The 13,463-nt window shown below is 42.5% G+C and overlaps 2 protein-coding genes across 3 annotated transcripts in view; one reads left to right on the top strand and one right to left on the bottom strand.

Moving 5' to 3' along the window:
* SUPT16H (SPT16 homolog, facilitates chromatin remodeling subunit) overlaps positions 1-13,463 on the top strand; it is a 42,259-nt gene that overhangs the window by 19,168 nt on the left and 9,628 nt on the right. Inside the window, exons 5-22 of the mRNA XM_072772786.1 lie at positions 282-428; positions 1,325-1,476; positions 2,807-2,979; positions 5,073-5,163; positions 6,549-6,622; positions 6,759-6,871; positions 7,814-7,879; positions 7,996-8,091; positions 8,197-8,312; positions 8,404-8,557; positions 9,008-9,135; positions 9,631-9,766; positions 9,856-9,982; positions 10,242-10,360; positions 11,037-11,162; positions 11,448-11,560; positions 12,057-12,132; positions 12,676-12,845. Coding sequence (XP_072628887.1) covers positions 282-428; positions 1,325-1,476; positions 2,807-2,979; positions 5,073-5,163; positions 6,549-6,622; positions 6,759-6,871; positions 7,814-7,879; positions 7,996-8,091; positions 8,197-8,312; positions 8,404-8,557; positions 9,008-9,135; positions 9,631-9,766; positions 9,856-9,982; positions 10,242-10,360; positions 11,037-11,162; positions 11,448-11,560; positions 12,057-12,132; positions 12,676-12,845 — 2,177 coding nt within the window. The remainder of the gene's footprint in view (positions 1-281; positions 429-1,324; positions 1,477-2,806; positions 2,980-5,072; positions 5,164-6,548; positions 6,623-6,758; positions 6,872-7,813; positions 7,880-7,995; positions 8,092-8,196; positions 8,313-8,403; positions 8,558-9,007; positions 9,136-9,630; positions 9,767-9,855; positions 9,983-10,241; positions 10,361-11,036; positions 11,163-11,447; positions 11,561-12,056; positions 12,133-12,675; positions 12,846-13,463) is intronic.
* Positions 104-13,463, bottom strand: part of LOC140602754 (X-linked retinitis pigmentosa GTPase regulator-interacting protein 1-like) — a 61,993-nt gene continuing 48,633 nt past the window's right edge. Inside the window, exons 14-16 of one of the 2 annotated variants that reach the window (XR_012005643.1) lie at positions 8,079-8,187; positions 3,096-3,268; positions 104-2,989 (exon numbers count right to left, since the gene is read on the bottom strand). The gene's annotated coding sequence lies outside the window, so the exon portion shown is untranslated. The remainder of the gene's footprint in view (positions 2,990-3,095; positions 3,269-8,078; positions 8,188-13,463) is intronic. The other variant, XR_012005644.1, reaches the window with a different exon arrangement.

Here is a 13,463-nt window from a genome sequence, read left to right as displayed (position 1 = left end):
TCTCTTCCTTGTTCATAATACAAAATCCTCTAGAGAAGAAGGTTTACATTTCAATGATTCATTAGTTTAATATCTGTTAGAATACACACCATGACCCAGTGCAGAGCTATTTAAAATGTTTATTCAATCCAAGAAAATCATGTTTCACTATTCTATAAACTACTGATGAATAGTATGTTAAATAACCAGGTATCTTCACTGATGACAGTCAAATTGGGAGAGAGGCATTCTTTAGCAGTTCTGTACCGGCACATTGGCAACTCTTACCGCTTTGACTGCAGATAGATATCAGTGCAGTTGTGGCCTATACCATTGCTGTAAAGGAGGACGGGGAGCTGAACCTAATGAAGAAAGCAGCCAGCATCACCTCTGAGGTCTTCAACAAATTCTTCAAGGAAAGAGTCATGGAAATAGTTGATGCGGATGAGGTAAATGGAAGGGGAAAGTCTTCACTGTTGGAATGAAGCAGAAGTCAGTCCCTGCCATGCAGGGCTTTTTGGTGCATGTTCAGCTTCCTTTGAAATTAGGCATTTGACACATACATTGGTGGTGTATAATTGTGCCAGCTCTTTCTTTTGTTTGTTGTTTTTTTAGATGTCTGGATTCATTTGAGAGAGAGAGAGAGCACCCTCATGTACCTGCTTGCATTGGGGGAGGGGCAGAGCGCGCGCGCGCGCGCGCGAGAGAGAGAGAGAGAGAGAGAGAGAGAGAGAGAATTTCCAGCCACTTCCCTGCTGAGCAGGGAGCCTGTTGCAGGGCTTGATCTCATGACCTGAGACATGACCTGAGCTAAAACCAAGAGTTGACCAAACTCAACTGATTAAGCCACCCAGTGCCCCGTCAGTTGTCTTTCAAAGTAACTATAAACCTGCACTGTAGTTTCTTGAGGTTATTCAGTATTTTTATTTGACAATTCCTTGAGTAGTTGTGAATTTCACACATGCTCAAAATCTGCTTTGCAGGTATACCACTGTATTATCTGACATGTAAACTGTTTCGTAATACTTTTATAACATCCTGATATCAGGATATATGTTGTCTTCTTTTTTGTTTGTTTGTTTTAAAGATTTTATTTATTTATTCATGAGAGACACAGAGAAAGAAGCAGAGACAGGCAGAGGGAGAAGCAGGCTCCCTGCAGGGAGCCCAGTGTGAGACTCGATCCCGGGTCTCCAGGATCACACCCTGGGCTGAAGGCAGGTGCTAAACCCCTGAGCCACCCAGGAATCCCATATATGTTGTCTTCAAACAATAATGTCCAAAACCCTTTGCCAGTGTCTGATGAATATTATAAATATTGTGTTATTTCTGGGCATACTTACAGAAAGTTCGACACAGCAAACTGGCTGAGTCTGTGGAAAAGGCCATTGAAGAGAAAAAATACCTGGCCGGGGCAGACCCTTCTACTGTGGAAATGTGTTACCCTCCTATCATTCAGAGTGGTGGCAACTATAATCTCAAGTTCAGTGTGGTGAGGTAAGTATGAGAACTTCAAAATATGGGGCACCTGGGGGGCTCAGTCGATTATGTGTCTGCCTTTGGCTCAGGTCATGATCCCAGGCTCCTGGGATCGAGTCCCTCATCAGGCTCCCTACTCAGCAGGGAGTCTGCTTCTCCCTTTGCCCCTCCCCCCATGCTTCTGCACTCTCTCTCTCTCAAATAAAATCTTAGGGACTGCCTATGTCTCTGCCTCTCTCTCTCTCTCTCTCTCTGTGTGACTATCATAAATAAATAAAAATTTTTTAAAAAAATTAAAAAAAAAAATCTTAGGGAAAAAAAGAGAGAACTTCAAAATGTAACAACAACCAGAGCATTTCAACTGTTAGCGTATTTTTTTTCTTGGACTCATTCTGTAATTCAGAAAAGTGGGAAGAGATACAATAACCATTAGTTTACCTTCTCCATTATCTTCTTATATTATTCTATGCTTTTTTTTTTTTTTTTTTTTAAGATTTTGTCTTTAATCTCTACACCCAGTGTGGGGCTCAAACTCACAACCGAGAGATCAAGAGTTGCCCGCTCTACTGACTGAGCCAGCCAGATGCCCCTGCTTATTTCTGTTTTATTTCACATTGGTACTGGTTTCTTACTTTAGCATTTATTTGATTTGGCTTTTCCAGATGATTAAAAATACCAAGAAAAAAATGTAAAACGTGTTGAGAAAACCCATTAAAATATTATTAGATATGCCATAATTTTATTCTTTTGATTTTTAAAAAATATTGTAGAGAATGCTGTTTTTCTTGGTTAGGCTGAAGGGACTAATGCATAACGAATGCCACAGTTTGTAGGGTGGGTAAGTGATGACTTACCCCCGCACTGCCAAACCATAATGAACAGAATTTAGTATATTGTTTGTCTACTTAAGATACCACAGCAGCTTTGCACTAAATGTTTATCCTATGAGATTTGGTCCGTAACTTTACTCCCTTATAAGCTGGTTTGTTATTTAGAAAAAGAGTTTAGGGGATCCCTGGGTGGCGCAGCGGTTTGGCGCCTGCCTTTGGCCCGGGGCGCGATCCTGGAGACCCGGGATCGAGTCCCACGTCGGGCTCCCGGTGCATGGAGCCTGCTTCTCCCTCTGCCTGTGTCTCTGCCTCTCTCTCTCTCTCTCTCTCTCTCTCTGTGACTATCATAAATAAATAAAAATTTTTAAAAAATATATTTTAAAAAAAAGAGTTTAGGTCCTTCTGCTTCAGCTTTGGGATGGAGCAGGGAAAGGTGGTGATTACAGATGTCATATATCCGTGATACTAAGGACTTTACTGGTTTGTGTAATGAAATGCTTTCTTCCTTTGGTCTTTAGTGACAAAAATCACATGCATTTTGGGGCCATCACTTGTGCCATGGGTATTCGCTTCAAATCTTACTGCTCCAACCTTGTTCGCACTTTGATGGTTGACCCTTCTCAGGAAGTCCAAGAAAATTACAACTTTTTGCTCCAACTTCAAGAGGAACTGCTGAAGGAATTAAGACATGGTGAGGTGCCCTAGAAAAGAAGGTTTGGAAATGATGTAACATAAATGTTTCTAGTGTTTATGTGCATTTCTTTCCCTGAGGCTCTTGTACTAAAAATAGAATCAGATTTTACTAACCTTGAATCATCCTAGCATTTCATTCTTCAGTCATCTTTTAGTCATGCATAGTTAACTGTGGTTTTACATTGGTGTTTACAAAAAACTTCTGTGACTAGTTAGGCCTCTTTGTCCAGATCTTCATAAAATACCATGGCCTAATTTTCTTTAGAAGATTATAAGAACTGGGATCTCTGGCAATAGAATGTGTATGGTTAATTCTGCATCAACTGGATACAAGGAATCACATAGTGTAAGAGCAGAACTGGTAGCAATTTTGCCAAGCAGGCAATTACCTACCTCAAAAGGCGGCAAAGTGCTTGACACCACACCTCTTTGGTCTTGAAACTCAACACTTCCAGTTGGCCAAATGGGACTTTATGTGTTATACCTTTAAGCCACTACAGTCTGTAAGCCCACCCATGTTCCCTTTGTTTCTGGGAAACATTCCTCGTGATCTCAAGTCAATCTTGAGAAATCCTATTGGAAGTGATAGTCACAGGTAGCTTAGTGAGGATTAAGACCTCTTTGAGAGATCCCTGGGTGGCGCAGCGGTTTGGCGCCTGCCTTTGGCCCCAGAGTGCGGTCCTGGAGACCCGGGATCGAATCCCACGTCGGGCTCCCAGTGCATGGAGCCTGCTTCTCCCTCTGCCTGGGTCTCTGCCTCTCTCTCTGTGTGTGACTATCATAAATAAATAAAAATTAAAAAAAAAAAAAAAAAAAAAAGACCTCTTTGAAGGTACCACAGGGAGCTCAGCGGTTTAGCACCGCCTTCAGCCCAGGGTGTGATCCTGGAGTCCCCGGGATTGAGTGCCACGTCAGGATCCCTGCAGGGAGCCTGCTTCTCCCTCTGCCTGTCTCTGCCTCTCTCTCTCTCTCTCTCTCTCTCTCTCATGAATTAATAAGTAAAATCCTAAATTAAAAAAAAAATAGACCTTTGAGGCCACCATATCTAAACTATTCTGACTTGACATGTCTGTTCCTATCCTAGATCATGAAAAATTAAGGCCAGAGTCCTTTCACTAGTAATTTACCCATTCAGGTCCTACCTTTCTTTTTCTCAAAATGTATGATAACTTTATTGTCATATGTCATACCACTTCTCAGATTTTAAATTATTTCACTGAGACTACCTAGCGTCCTATAGTTCTGAGTCAGTGTGTCTCAAGCAGTGTAATGACTAGGTGAATTGTTTTTAAAAACACAAATTTTAAAAATTAAAAATGCAAATTTCTAAGCCCTACCACTGCTGGAGCTGTATTTTTTCTTTTTAAAGGTTTTTATTTTGGGGCACCTGGGTGGTGCAGTCATTTAAGCGTCCACCTCTTGGTTTCAGCTCAGGTCATGATCTCAGGGTCATAAGATCAATCCCTGCATTGGGCTCCGCATTCAGCCCGGAGTGTGCTTAACCTTTTCCCTCTCTCTCCCCTCCCTGTGCTCTTGCTTGCATGTGTACGCACGCGTGTTCTCTCTCTCTCTGTCTCAAGTAAATCTTTAAAAGTTTTTACTTATATATTTTTAGAAAGAGCACATGTGTGCACATGTGGGAAGGGCAGGTGGGGAGGGAGAGGGACAAGGAGAATTGGAGCACTACCTGGGGCCTGATCCTCTGACCCCAAGATCGTGAACTAAGCCGAAATCAAGAATCAGATGCTCACTCCACTGAGCCACTCAGGTGCCCCACAGCTGAATTTCTTGTTTCACACTTTGAGAAATTCTGCTTTTAGGGAACAGGTAAGAAAATGTTGACTAAGAGCTAGTTTGGGACGCTTGGGTGGCTCAGCGATTGAGTGGCTGCCATCGGCCCAGGGCATGATTCTGGGGTCCCGGGATCAAGTCCTTCCCCTGCAGGGAGCCTGCTTCTCCCTCTGCCTGTGTCTCTGCCTCTCTCTGTGTCTCTCATGAAGAAATAAATAAAATCTTTAAAAAAAAAAAAAGAATTGATTTGGTTTTATTTTTTCTGAAAGATACTCTCTTTCCTTCCTGTCTTGTCATTAGGTGTGAAGATATGTGACGTGTATAATGCTGTCATGGACGTGGTTAAAAAGCAGAAGCCAGAGCTGCTGAACAAAATTACCAAAAATCTAGGGTAAGATGTGATGATGTACTGTCACTCAAACCATTTTCATGACTGGCGTGGTCAAGCTGAATTGGATTGATTCTAGATTGATTCGCCCAACATGTATGGGCTTTTATTTCTGTTAAAGGTTTTCTGTATTTATTGAACACAAGCAGGGGGAGCAGCAGGTGGAGGGAGGGGGAGAAGCAGGCTCCCTGCTGCGCAAGAAGCCTTATGTGGGGCTCGGTCTTGGGACCCCGGGACTGTGTCCTGAGTTGAGGGAAAGATGCTCAACCCACTGAGCCTCCCGGGCCCTGTGTATGGACTACTAAATACTGAACTTACATGCCAGGCATGCAGTGTTATCAGAGAATGTAAGAGAGATTTCATTTCTGCTCCCAGGGATGGGGAGTAGATTTTCCAGACCAATATAGTGGATCCTAATAGATGTTCTAGGCTTAAACTACTTGTGTTGGGACACATTATGGACTAGGTTTCCCCTCCCAGAATACCGCAGCTCACTTTGTAAACAAAACGAAATACTCGGAAATGTCTTACTACTTAACCTTTTTTTTCCATTTTTATTTAATTCAACATTTCTCAAATATATTTGACCATTAAACACCCACAAATACTTAAGAACATCTTACAGAACCAAAGACATTTTGGGAACAGTGGCTCTGGCTCTGGACAGTTTCCTTAGATGGAAAGTAGTTTGGGATAGTTTCTTTCTGGATTTCTCCAGTGGACAAGAGGAAGTCTATCAACCTGTACCACGTCTTGGCCCAGATGACTTCATGAATCCTAGTTATCAGTATTCCGCTAACAATCACCCTGCTTGATCCGCTTATTACAGGCTTGGTAGTGTACCCATTAACAGTCTGCCACGGTTTTTTTTTTTTTTTTTTTTTTAAGATTTTATTTATTCACGAGAGACAGAGAGAGAGGCAGAGACACAGAGGGAGAAGCAGGCTCCATGCAGGGAGCCCGACATGGGACTCGATCCCGGGACTCCAGGACCAGGCCCTGAGCCAAAGGCAGCACTAAGGCACTGTGCCACCCAGGCTGCCCCAGTCTGCCACAATTTTTATAGGAAGACTCTTAACTTGATTTCATGGTACAATATTAAATTCAACTCTGTGTGAGTAAGCTGAAATGGGGGCTTGATGTAAGAAATGTTAACACGAGGTACTTAATTTTAGGAGAGTCTTTTCAACTTCTTGTTAGTCTGGAGACTATCCCGGAATCCTGTTTTCCTTAACTGACTAAAGAGCAGAGACCTTTACTTGCCGGCCTTATCCCAAAAGTTGAAATAGAATTCATCATACGGGACCCACATTAGAGATATTGTAGCCAAAAAAAGAGAGAGAGAGATTGTAGCCTGTTGTCGCAGTTTCTCTTCATTTCTTTTTTAGGTTCGGAATGGGAATTGAATTCCGTGAAGGCTCTTTAGTAATAAATAGTAAAAATCAGTACAAACTGAAAAAAGGTGAGTTTTACAGACATGCAGTAGGTTAATCCTTTTTTGAATAATTTTCTGTAGCTTTATGTCCCCCTTTTCTGTGTAAAATCTACCGTTCTCCATTCTCCCACAGTCAGAGACTAATTCCTGTTCGCTGTTGTAGGGATGGTTTTCAGCATCAATTTGGGATTCTCAGATCTGACTAACAAGGAAGGGAAGAAACCAGAAGAGAAAACCTATGCTCTCTTCATTGGTGACACAGTGCTTGTGGATGAGGTGGGTATTGCTGCTTCGGCATTGGAGTGCACGTGAACTGACATTTGAAGTATGTTTTGTACGCTGTGGGGTTTTTATCTTGAAACTGTTTGCTAAATGCTGGCTGAAGGGAGAGGTCTGTGACAGTGACCTAATAAAGCCAGGAATAGAGGTCGTCCAAGCACGGGGAATGAAATAAACCAAACCGTTCACCACCTTGTGGCTTAAACCTTGATAATGATAATATTGGGAACTGATTCTTCTTTTTTGCTTTTTTTTTTTTAATAATGGCTTTATGGAGTTATGTATATACCACACGATTCACCCACTGTGAAAGTGTCTAATTTAGTGATTTTTAGTATAATCACAGTTTTGCAGCCATCATCACAATCTAATTTTAGAACATTTTTATCACTTAAGAAACCCTATATGCTAGCTGTCATTTCCCATTTTTCTCCCAAGCACCCCAAATCTAGGCAATGACCAACCCACTTTCTAAGGATATGCGTGTTCTAGGCCTTTGTGGCCTTTTGTAACTGGTTTTTTTTTTTTTTTCACTTAGAACTGATTCTAAATGTTAAAGCAAATACTTCTGTATTCTTATTATGTAAGGACATTTATGCAGTAATTCAATGAATTATAATACTCTACGAAGCAGATACTCTACCCTCAGATAAAGAAACTGGGACACAGAACAGTAGCAGTAAGTAGCCAGATGTCAGCACTACAAAGTGATTAAGCCAGGTCTCCAATCCAGCCTGTATTCTTAGTCATTATCTCAGTGTTGCCTCCCAAGTTTTAGTTCCTCATGAGGTTGGGAGGATAAAATCTGTATGTATTCATTGTCCAAGATTTTAGTACCTAGAAGTTTCAAAGCATTGCCTCCCTACGTACTAGGCTAGAAAGTGAAAGTGCCTCATTTAAATACTCTTATAAATGTCTGGCTTCTTGTTTTTATTCCAGGATGGCCCAGCTACTGTTCTTACTTCTGTGAAGAAGAAAGTGAAGAATGTGGGGATTTTCCTGAAGGTAGGAAAAAGAAAAATAAATGGTGTGGGAAGTTTGGAACTGTGAAAAGGCTAAAATCATATGGGCTAAGCAGATTAAAACCAGGATTTCTGAGTCTGACTTTTTTCCCTCTGTAGAATGAGGATGAAGAGGAGGAGGAGGAAGAGAAAGATGAAGCCGAGGACCTGTTGGGGAGAGGTTCTCGGGCAGCATTACTTACGGAAAGAACACGAGTGAGTTTACTATTTCAGTCTCCAGTGACGACCGCCTGTCCTTGGTCCGTCTGGAGCACTTTTGTAGGGATGGCAGTTCGCTGACTTGGCTTTGCCCTTCTCCAGAATGAGATGACCGCAGAAGAGAAACGAAGAGCGCATCAAAAGGAACTGGCAGCTCAGCTCAACGAGGAAGCGAAGAGGCGATTGACCGAACAGAAAGGAGAACAACAGATTCAGAAGTAAGGGTCGGCATCAGGCCACAAGTTTGTTGTGGACTTGTGTGTCATTGGTAGAAATTTCTCAAAAAAAATGTTTCTATTCCCACTCCAGAGCTCGCAAATCTAACGTGTCCTATAAAAACCCATCTTTGATGCCTAAGGAGCCGCATATTCGGGAAATGAAGATCTATATTGACAAGAAATACGAAACTGTGATAATGCCCGTGTTTGGTATCGCGACCCCCTTTCACATTGCCACAATCAAGGTATGAATGCTGCGTCGGGTTCCGGCTGGACTACTGCTCGAGCCGGGAATTGTGCTCTCTGCAGATTCTTGCTCCCACTGCACCGGCTCTCGCCAACTCTGCCCCTCTCACTTTACAGGGTCCCCCTCTCCTTACCTCCTGCCCTCACTCTCCTTCCTTTCCAGTTTTCACTTTGTTAGAAAGTTCAGTGATCTATTCTAGAAACACCATTTGCATTGTGCATTTTTTAAAATGTTGTTGGACTTGTGGCTCCAGGTACTCTGAGAAGTCTGGTTCTTCTGGTCATATAAAAAAAAAATAAGCTACAGACAATTCGATCTAGATCAAGGGTTACAGGTTAGGGTTATCAGCCAGCTTTTAACTCTCATCTTTAGTGTCTCCATAACTACCAATCTTTTATTTGGAGAGAAACCTGTTTATTTTGTTAATGCTTTTCTTTTCTTTGAGCAGAATATAAGCATGTCCGTGGAAGGAGATTATACTTACTTGCGAATCAACTTCTATTGCCCAGGCAGTGCTCTGGGCAGGAATGAGGGCAACATCTTTCCTAACCCAGAAGCCACTTTTGTCAAGGAAATGTGAGTTCCAGGAAAACAACCATCCCCAAATCCCTGCTGGTTGGAATGGTACTCTCAGAAACATATCCATGTGCTGTGTCCTCCCTCAGTGGCACCTGTTTAGGATCATCCTGCTAGCCGTGTACTGTTCTAAGGATGGAACCCAGTTTGGAGTCCTCATGAAAATATGTTAAACTGATAACATGTATTTTGCAATAGAATCATAAATAAGGAAATGTGTGCCTCATTGGAATCCTTCCCTTCATGGGATGGGATGGAATAATTGGCTATGCCAGATGTGAAAACTAAGTGTGATTTTCCACCCAATAGATTAGGCATTTATAAGATTCTCTCTTTAAGAGAGAAGAGAGATGTTTTTCAGCTTTGCAGACAGTGTCGCCATTCACTGGTACCTTTTTCTCCTGAAAGCTACTAAGTCAGTTAAAAATAGAGTAAAGAGTGCAAGTTACTTGGCCTGATGATGTAACATAAATTGTGGCTTCCCCTTTCTAACAGTACATACCGAGCTTCAAATATGAAGGCACCTGGAGAACAGACAGTACCAGCCTTGAACCTCCAGAATGCTTTCAGAATTATAAAAGAAGTACAGAAGCGTTATAAGACCCGGGAAGCAGAAGAGAAGGAGAAGGAGGTGAGCCTGGACACCCAACAGGGTGTGTGTGGGTTTGGGAGATACCACAAAGCTGCATGAGGGCTCACATTCATTCTCATTCTTCTTAGGGCATTGTGAAACAAGACTCCCTGGTCATCAATCTCAACCGGAGTAATCCCAAACTGAAAGATCTATACATTCGCCCAAACATTGCCCAAAAGAGGATGCAGGGTTCACTGGAGGCCCATGTCAATGGTACGGATGATCTTTCATGGGTCTGGGCTTTGTCTCTGGGGCACATTTGTAGGAATGACCTATCAGATAATACAGTATGTTAGAGAAACGCTGGGAGGAATGTGCTTATTACATTGCTCTATGTGCACAAGGAAAGGAAAGCTGTATAGATTTTGGCATTTTCTCTAAACCCTGTTCAAACCAGCCAGAAAAGCAGTGTCTTCTGGCCTCCCCTCATGACGCTGCTTGATGCTTAGCAGTGTCAATCCTTTGTCCTCAGGCTTCCGCTTCACATCTGTTCGAGGAGACAAAGTGGATATCCTGTACAATAACATCAAGCATGCTTTGTTCCAGCCGTGTGATGGAGAAATGATCATTGTCTTGCACTTTCACCTCAAGGTAGCCCTGTCTGCTTACTAGCTATCGGATCTTGGGCAAGATCTTCCTGTCACCCTCTTTCCTTTAAAATCCTGATGAGGGCAGCCCGGGTGGCTCAGCAGTTTAGCGCCGCCTTTGGCACAGGGCCTGATCCTGGAGACTCGGAATCAAGTCCCATGTCAGGCTCGCTGTATGGGGCCTGCTTCTTCCTCTGCCTGTGTCTCTGCCTCTCTCTCTCTCTCTCTCTCATGAATAAATAAAATATTTTAAAAATAAAAAAACAAAACAAAATCGTGATGTACCTGTCACAGAAGATTATTAAGAGGACCGAATAAGATAATGTTTATGAAGTCCACAGTGTCTAAAATCTAGAAGGTGCTAAGCGTGTATCTTCCTTTGGTGTGATATCTAATGACCACTGAAACCTAAGGTTTCCTCCAAATTCCTGTTTCTGAAATAGAAAAATGTGGCGTTGGATGCAGTTTATTGCCAGCATCATCTCTAAAGTCCATCCTAACAAATAGTACTTTTAAAGTTCGTACAGTCTCATGTTATTTGTGATGATACCAGGGATGGTTTCACCATCTTTACATAACGGATGCAGTTTCCAGCATAGATGTTGTTTCCATGGTGTTTATTGTCATTACCTGCCCCTGTGGGGTTTCTGACTTCTCTCCTCTCTGCTCTGCACCCCCAGAATGCCATCATGTTTGGGAAGAAGCGGCACACGGACGTGCAGTTCTACACAGAAGTGGGGGAGATCACCACGGACTTGGGCAAACATCAGCACATGCATGACCGAGATGACCTCTATGCAGAGCAGGTCTGTGAGGTTTCATATTTTATTGCAGGGTATTGAGGTGGCTCGTGGTTCAGATCGGAGTTCGGTCATGGTATTTTATGAGCAACCCCTGAATCTTCCTGCAGCACCCCACAGGCGTGTATGTGAATGGTCCAGGCAGGGGCTCGTGGGCTACATGTCTGTTGCGGTGTGGCTGTGTGATCAATGGTGCGGTATCTAGGAAAGCATCTGTGTCGGCAGCATGAGTGTGAGAATTCGGATGTACAGATAATGGCTATGGTTGATTAGTATTTTTTTCTTCCACAGATGGAACGAGAAATGAGGCACAAACTGAAAACAGCCTTTAAAAATTTCATTGAGAAAGTAGAGGCTCTAACTAAAGAGGAACTGGAATTTGAAGTGCCTTTTAGGGACTTGGGGTAACAGATCTCTTTTTGGCCTAATGTGTTGTCTCCCTATTAGAAAAGTTAGTTGGGATCCCTGGGTGGCTCAGCGGTTAAGCGCCTGCCTTCAGCCCAGGGTGTGATCCTGGAGTCCCAGGATCGAGTCCCATGTCGGGCTCTGTGCATGGAGCCTGCTTCTTCCTCTGCCTGTGTGTCTGCCTCTCTCGCTCTCTCTCTCTGTGTCTCTCATGAATAAATAAATAAAAATCTTTAAAAAGAAAAGTTAGTTATTCTTCCTTTGTAATAACACAACATAACAGATTATGCCCTTCTTTCTTTCTTTGAAGACCTCTGAGACATCCGTTCCCCTTGAACATTTTTAGGGCTGGGGGGGATTCCCTGTAAATGAGGCTCCAGTGAGTATGCTGGACCTGGGTTTAGAAGGGAAAAGGAAAGAAGTGTGTTGTTGGCGGCAAGTTTCTCTTGCACTGGTCCCGACCTTATGTGCATCTCTTCTCTTACTCTTTTTCAGATTTAATGGAGCTCCTTACAGGAGTACTTGCCTCCTTCAGCCCACTAGTAGTGCGCTGGTAAACGCTACAGAGTGGGTGAGTATTTTTTTAATCTCCTTTTAGGAAGAAAATTGTTAGAGAAAAGAAAGCAGAAGGATAGGTGTTTTGAAAACTATCATCATTTCTGATGATTTTCATTTTTGATAGTTACTTTTGGGGAAGGGTCAGAGGGAGAGCAAGAATTAAGCAGGCTCCACACCCAGTGCAAAGGCCCGATGCCAGGCTCGATCTCACAACCCCGAGGTCCTGACCTGAGCCGAAATCAAGTCGGAGGGTTGCTTAACTCATTTGAACCCCCCAGGTACCTCGATAGTTACTTTTCTTAGGCATACCTTATTGAATAGATGATTCTTCAAAGGTCTCTTTAAATAATTTTTTGAAGAATTTATAGTTTCCTTAAATTTTTTCTCCTGAGGAAAGATTTTGATCTCACAAATCCTTTTACTGGCGCTTCTCAGTACATTGTATTGCTTTTAGTCTTTCCCAAAAAACAGGAGTGATTTTTGGATTCTGGCACAATTTGAAAATGCTAGTGCTTTCGGGGATTTATGTGGTAGTGATCCAGTTTCTCCCTGACAGCCACCTTTTGTGGTGACCTTGGATGAAGTGGAGCTGATTCACTTCGAGCGGGTTCAGTTTCACCTGAAGAACTTTGATATGGTGATAGTGTACAAGGACTACAGCAAGAAAGTCACGATGATCAACGCCATTCCTGTAGCCTCCCTAGACCCCATCAAGGAATGGTTGAAGTAAGTAAATCAGCCAGCAGTCTCCCACTTACTCCAAGAGCCCTGGTTTACAGAATGTAAGTGTGGTGTGTTGTATCTAAAACCTGCTGGTGTGCTTAAGAGTGAGACTGCCTTTGGGTTGAGTTATAGCCCAGGACTTAAAAATTTGGGATCTATTGGATTAAGAGTTAACTTTTTTCTGAAATTCCAACAGTAGTTGATGGATATTTACACACACACACAGTCTTAAGATCTTTTTTTCAATTCTACTTGAGAGGGGTATAAAAAATCTAAACACGTATAATAGTTTAGTTATAAAAAGGGGGGCATATTTCGGCATATTTCTTACTAGTTCTCTTATTTTTACTGAAAGATGAGATAGAAATTCTTTTTATTTTGGCCTTTGACATCCATATATACACATTTCAGCTCAAAGGATTTTTCAGTGGAAGTAGCAGAACTCCATATCCGGAAGATGTTATTTCCTAGGTGTAAAGGGTGAGCTTGGGTAGTCATGAGTATAGTTTGCTCTGCCCTCCACCCCCAACCCCCCAATTACCTGTGACAGGGAAGTTCTGTAAGTGTAAACCTCCTCTTATGAAGTGGGTTGAGAGAATGTAGAAATAAATTAGTAGTAGG

The sequence above is a fragment of the Canis lupus genome, chromosome 13, assembly GCF_048164855.1.
Source record: "Canis lupus baileyi chromosome 13, mCanLup2.hap1, whole genome shotgun sequence".
Taxonomy (NCBI): Eukaryota; Metazoa; Chordata; class Mammalia; order Carnivora; family Canidae; genus Canis; species Canis lupus.
Note: the sequence above shows the minus strand (reverse complement) of the source record. Positions and strands in the feature narration are given on the sequence as shown.